Source organism: Saccostrea cucullata, unplaced genomic scaffold (genome assembly GCF_032062105.1).
Source record: "Saccostrea cucullata isolate Sc308-1 unplaced genomic scaffold, CSIRO_AGI_Scuc_v1 ctg21573, whole genome shotgun sequence".
Classification (NCBI taxonomy): Eukaryota; Metazoa; Mollusca; class Bivalvia; order Ostreida; family Ostreidae; genus Saccostrea; species Saccostrea cuccullata.
Window position 1 is genome coordinate 1 of NW_026935439.1, and position 6,720 is coordinate 6,720.

The window sequence follows — 6,720 nt, forward strand, 5'->3', positions numbered from 1 at the left end:
GACTGTAGCTCAACTGGTTTTAAATTTTAATTGTCTGAAAACTTTTATTTAGTCTGTAACAGGAAACTGTTCTGTTTTGAGTACCTCCCCCCCCCCTCCCCCCCCCCCTAAATTCTATTGTGAGGAGATAATTATGCATCTTATTGTTTTCTAGATGTGTATCAAGTTATGTACAGAAATGCGACCAAAACTGGGGGAGATGAGCTATTTAGATTATAGGGCTGTCACGGGTACCCGAAATGACCCGGAACCGCGGAACAATTAATTCGGGACGGGTACGGTTCCGTTTTTCCGGAATTCGGTTCGGGTCCGATATGTATAATAGAGTAGATTTTACTATAAAAATGGCGTCAAAAACGAGAGATTTGTTAGTACATTGTCATAAAATTTCAAAATGGCAGGAAAAAAATATATTTACCTGCCATGTTGGCCTATAAGTTTGACATTGAACAGACAGAATGGCCAATTATCTTCTGTATGTAAAGGCCAGTCGTATATTTTTCCCCCCTTTAGATCCGATTGTTTTTCTCTACTTTCTGCAACTGCCGATTCAATCAGCCAATGACATTTTGGTATAAATAGATCTTGACAAAATACTCTATAATTTTATTTCCAAACCCATCTGCAAGGAGCATAAAAGTAGTGATGAGTGTTTAAAACATCGAAGGAAACCATACCATGTTGTTTTTTACCGCCATGATTGATTATGGGGTCGGACTAATAGCAGGAAACGGACAATGTTGCAAAGTTTTACAAAGGGAAAAAATTAGTCTAGGTTATCTTTAAACGTGATTATACATTGAATATCATTAGAGATACAAGTCTTATTTTTGGATAACTATTTTTAAAATTATATTCCCAAGAAATAAATACATGTACAAGTAAGAAAAGGTGGGACTAATATAAGTTAAATACCCATTGAATGGAATTAAAAAAAAATCCCCATTCTGTTTCATATTTATTTTATTTAAAAGAAAACAAAATAATATTCCCACCTTATTAAAAGGAAAGTTAATATTCATATTTGAATATTTTATGTAATAAAATGACTATTTTGTAAAAGTCTGACAGAAATCTGAGTTAGTTTAACTTTCTATTGGCCTATAATTTTAGGAAGTTTAGGACAGAATGGCCTATAACTTTACTGGTAAATATGCCAGATGTCCTATTGTTACTGAAAAATTATTTCAATCTGAAACCCTGAAAGGTGATTTAAATAATTTGGTACAATTGTTGTCTAGTCAGGAGGCTACTTTAAACTAGTTATAATGTGTCAGGAAATAATGTGGAAATAATACAAATCATGAGCTTTTCTTCCATTACCTACCCGACCCGAGAAACCCGAAACCGAACCTAAAAAAATCAGAACCGACCCGACCCGAAAAATTTTGGAACCGTGACAGCCCTATTAGATTATGTAAGAGACATATGGACAAATGACAGATGCTTTACTATTGCCAATTCTTCCGGTTCTAATATTGAAGCTATCCAAAAAAATCAAGACCAGAAATAACTTACAAAGCAAGTTTTCCAACTCAGGGTTATTCTTTGGAATTCTCACTTCCTGAAACAAGAAAAAAAGGTATACAAAAGTATTATTCTGAGGTGCATACACCTTTTAATACTGTATATGATCTAGTCTGTTTTGGGGATATATATATTTATCTTGCAGAATGTGAATATAAATATGAAGAGAGAAAAAATGGCTAGAGTTAGTGGGAAAATGGAGAGAGAGAAAGGAGACCTGAAGTTGAGTTGTTATTGCTGCTACATCACTGCAAACTTGAGTCATTCTCTGATAGAGGTCAGAAATCTTTTGTCCATCAACTGGGCTGCCAAACCCTTCCTGGAAAAGAACGTTTTATTGTATGCCTGATATTACTTGTCTACTTATCTTTTTCATTGAAGTGCACTACATGTTTACATGAGAGAATTTTATTTTCATTATATCTACTATGTGTACGATTATAAAAAATAAATATAATACATATGCATTACCGTTGTTTTTCATCATTTGCCTTTGATATAGATCTATATACAATTAACCAATGGCATGTAATGATGTTTATACCTGTAGCTCTTTCCATGCATTTATCGATGAGATGGTGTCTTCCTTGGAGAGTGGTCTTGTTTTCAGACTCTCCACTTCATCCTTGATCTGTGAGTAGAAATACGACTCACACTTCTCAGCTACTTCTTTTATAGCATTAGATAACTGCAGCCAAATCCTCTCAAAGCTGTCATTGTCCACCTCAGCATTCCCTCTGTGCAATAGTTCTTTATCATTCCTCAAATTTCTGATGTTTTCAATAACTTGTTTCTGTCCTGAATCCTTTATAAGAAAATTTTTCAGCAAACAACTTGTGAGGGTTATGTCCAATTTATTCACATTAACATTCAAATCTGTATTAGGTAAAAGCTTGCAGCAACAGCGACCTCTAAATCTCGCCACGCAGCAGTCATCCACATTTCGGAACAGTTGTCTTAAAACGTCTTTGGGTAAAGGTGGTTTTCCTTTATTGTCTGTGAATTCGGGACATTGGCAACATTTCTTTAAATCTGTCAGATGAAAAATTTCATGTTTTCTTTCCTCAAGAAAATCACACAATTTCTGCCATTTTTGATTTCTCAGTTCATATTCAATCCTGTGTTGTAAAACTTTAGCACCATATTTCATCAAGAGCCAAATCAGCTTAAGAAAGTTTGTCTCCTTCACGTCTGCCATTTTGTCAAGTAGTCCCACCCTACTGAAAGAGAATGATGTATCAGACAGTGGTGTATATTCCTTTCTGCTAATGTGTAGGCTTGTGTGAAGCCACATATTTAACCTGAGCTGCAAAGTGTGGGAAGACAAGGAGCTTCCTCTCGATAGGTATTAGGGGGGGGGTCAAAGGGACCACTTTTGCAAACTCAGACGTCTGTAATTTTAATTTGACCAATGAAAATAATATTGTACATATATTACTGTTTATATCCTGATGTGAAGACTAAGGGCGAAACGATTACACGTGTAAACGGCGACGTTTCGATTATATGCTCTAAACGTTTACAGTTTGAGTAAACGTTTACACGAAGGTCATTATTAATGTCTATCAGAAATAAAGTTTAACACAAACAAATTGTTTTATTTCATAATTTACAAAAGAAAGACCGTCTTTGACCATTTGTCTGATTTGATAAGCAACAACCTAAACCGGAAACATATTTAATGAAAATAACTAAAACCCGATACGGGCTAACATAATTAATTCGAGTTATCCGAGTTGCTAATACTAGCGATGTTTTACGACACTTGAAATATAAAACTTGATATATTTTGATTAAATAAATATAATACATTTTTCACAAGTCTTTGAAAAGTTTCAATACAGTCAGCAGGTCTTGTTTTACTTTTTTCGAGATAAAAAGATCCATCTTTACAATTATTTTTTCTACGTCCGGTAGTCAAACAAACCAAGCAGTTGGTTGACAAGGTCGTAAGTGAATGAATTTAATGCGCCTCAAATTCTTACTGTTAAATCACAATAACCAACAATAAATTTGTAATAACAACTCATACTTATATTCAAGTGAAAGAATTGATTATTAAATTCGAGTTTCATCATGTTCATGAGTAAGAAGCCATAAAAATCCAACATAGAATATCTCCCGTTTAAACGGTACCGTTTCGTTTACTGCTATCCGTTTAAACGTTTACAAAATTCAGTAAACGTTTCACCCTTAATCTTCACCACTTAACAAGACTGACAACTTATCCTTTAACTCTATATCTGCTAAGAATAATGGAAATTTCCTTCCTAAATAATCAAACTTTGATCAAAATGTTGACTAACAAATATAATGCAAGTTATCAATTTTGTTTCCTGCACATATTATGGGATTCTGTTGTTTTTTATTAAATATTCTGATACAAATTTCTTGCAATGCTTGAATTTGTCTTGGATTACGAAAACTCGTAATATAGTCTCTTAGTCTTGCATGTACATCTGCTATATTACGCGTATTTGTAATTTAACTACATTATGAAAAATTATAATATAAGTTTTATATTACGATAACTTGTAATATTATGCTTTCTCGTAATCTAACGTTTTTTCGTAATATTACGAATTTTCGTATTGGACTGGACTGTAGGCCCTATTTATAACAAAAGTTGAAATAAGCTTCATTCCTTAAAATAATAATATTAAAACAGTAAATAAATGTTAATTATTTCTTTTAATAATAATAGATAGAATTTTCTATCATTAAATTGATATAATCCTATATTGAGGGCTTGTTCCAAGACAGACTATTCTAACTATAAGTCTCTTCACTAATCAACAGATCAGTAATCTACACATTCCATAAACCATTGTGAACAGCTTCTTCTCAATGTCAACGGTTTGTGATTTCAGAACTTCAAAAAGTCACAAAATCTTTTACATTGTGAGGATGCGTGAACAATGATATGGCTAAATGTGTTTCTTCAGTTCTTACCAGCAACACGCCAACAGTAAACACTTCAACGGAAGTAAAATTGGAAAAAAAACGTGGCTTACAAGTTTACAGCAGTCCCTGATTCCTTGCTGAATGTTTGAGCCTGAGTTCCGATGTAGTCAACCAACTTTGATAATGTATATTCTGCTTAACAGTCAGAACTCTCTCATTATGATTACGGTCGACCATACATTTTTTTTTCATGCTGGCCTGTGATTGCCTGTTTCGGTCTATTCGCATCAAATGATCTGCATGAAACAACTCCTTATCGTAAAATTAAAACAAAATAGACCTAAACCAAGCAATTTAACCAATAAAATGCCAAGGAAAGATATAAATTGAATAATGAAATTTAAAATAAGCTCCGTTTGGTTAAGGATTGGGGGAAATTTGGGAAAAAATAAAATAAAATGAGGGCTTAAACTTCCGAGCTACGAAACAATGTTCCGCCGCTGAATTCAAAAACGAAAGTAGGATGCACTCGGAGCCTCTCGGATGGCTAGTAATTAAGCAGAACGTAGTCAGCCGAGGGTAGTTAGAATAATCTAACTGTGTCTCGGTACAAGCCCTCACCACAGTTAGAATACCGCCTATATACTCGTAATGTAGCAAAAAATTGCAGAATCGCACCGAAACGATTTTGAAGGATACAAACGGATTTGCACTGAAAATAACTTGCAAATTAATCATAACAAACCTTTTTGAGATTGCTTATGCCTTTTATCCCAAAAAAACAATCCATATAAATACGAAAATCCCATTCATTTTCTCAACGTTATTCTCTCGATTCAAATTACCTCCATGTTTACATTCGGAACTCTCAAGATTGTTCCTAGTAAATGCACTATGCGAGTTATCGCCCGTGTTTCTTTCTGCTACATTACGAATACACGGAACGAATTCTATCGTTAAACCGGGTCCGTAGGACAATATCATTTTAACGATAGAACATTCTATCTAGCCGAGGGTTGCCGATGGAGTGAGATGTTGACAGAAGTTGACGAGAAGAGGACTCTGGTCAGGATAGTGTGAATTATTTTGCCTACACAACTATTGTACGTTAAAATATTGTCATAATGTCACATGCATGTGATCGAAAGGAACACAAGATTTAAATATATATATTCCAATCACAGTTTAAATTGATGATCATGCAGTTTATTTATTAGTCCGAAAAACCTGACGTTTTTCTGGCTTTTTCACGATTTTGATATTTTACATGCCAGGAAAACGTCAGAACCGGCGCCATTACGAAAACCGGGAATTTCACCGTCTCCATCAGAAGTTGATTTTCTATACTTGGGAATCGAATTAGATGCCGAAATTACAATTTATCAATGGCACAATGCTCCTAGAACACACCAATATCGATGAATAGAAATTACCACTCCACATTCCGATTCAGAACTCGCACGATTTTAAAATGCACGAAATGAAAACAAATCTAACAGTCAGATAAAATGTGTTCATCGGATTAATATTATTTCATAAACGAAACATAAAAACGATGTTGGTGAGTACTAAAGGTGTTGTACTATTGATAATATGTGAATTCAGCATTTAATTCGGTTTACAAGTATCGAAAATCAACCTCTGAATGCCGCCTCCGGTTGGAGGCGGCGATTTCCCAGTTTTCGTAATGGTGCCGGTTCTGACGTTTTCCTGGCATGTAAAATATCAAAATCGTAAAAAAGCCAGAAAAACGTCAGATTTTTCGGACTATTTATTTATTAACCAAGTTAACATTTTATAGATATGACACATATAATCTGATAATAGGAGCAGTATTTGTAGCTGAGTTAAAACTTCATCCTACTCTGTTAAAGATTCCTCTGAGCAGCTGCTGACAGGTCAAGGTGTGTCAAACCAAGAAATAATCCTGGACAGTCAGGTAACAAGGGTTTTCTTACGGAAAAAAAGATAATCCAAGTAAATTTTAATAAAATTCTCATCATTCTGACATTTACTTCATAATGCTTTAACTATGAATCATAATTAAGTGACTCCATCATTTGTCTCGGCAATAACATTTCTTCATTCTTTCGTAATCTTCATGATTGACACCAGCTGTAGTTAATGAGAGAGGAATTACTGTAAAAGTGATGCCAGAGACAGCCCTCGTGACAAAGATGGCAAAAAATCTTCTCCGACAGTCTTACATAAAATTACTCTGCTCCTCTCCTGCAAAATCCCACAATGCATTTCTAAATTTGGCCTCACAGCGATGTCAACATACGAAGG

The 6,720-nt window shown here is 34.4% G+C and overlaps 1 protein-coding gene and 1 long non-coding RNA gene across 2 annotated transcripts; one reads left to right on the forward strand and one right to left on the reverse strand.

Moving 5' to 3' along the window:
* Nucleotides 1-1,504: 1,504 nt before the first annotated feature.
* Nucleotides 1,505-4,853, reverse strand: LOC134242853 (uncharacterized; the record flags this gene model as incomplete). The annotated part of the gene is made up of 4 exons (XM_062724997.1): nt 4,542-4,853; nt 2,072-2,747; nt 1,745-1,846; nt 1,505-1,564 (listed from the first exon to the last, which is right to left on the reverse strand). Coding segments are annotated over exons 2-4 (816 nt in total), but the record flags the coding sequence as incomplete, so codon positions are not given.
* A 592-nt stretch (nt 4,854-5,445) lies between these two features.
* On the forward strand, nt 5,446-6,714 carry LOC134242854 (uncharacterized). Its single transcript, XR_009986934.1, has 3 exons — nt 5,446-5,534; nt 6,233-6,370; nt 6,547-6,714. It is a non-coding gene; the product is annotated as an uncharacterized LOC134242854 (long non-coding RNA).
* Nucleotides 6,715-6,720: the final 6 nt, after the last annotated feature.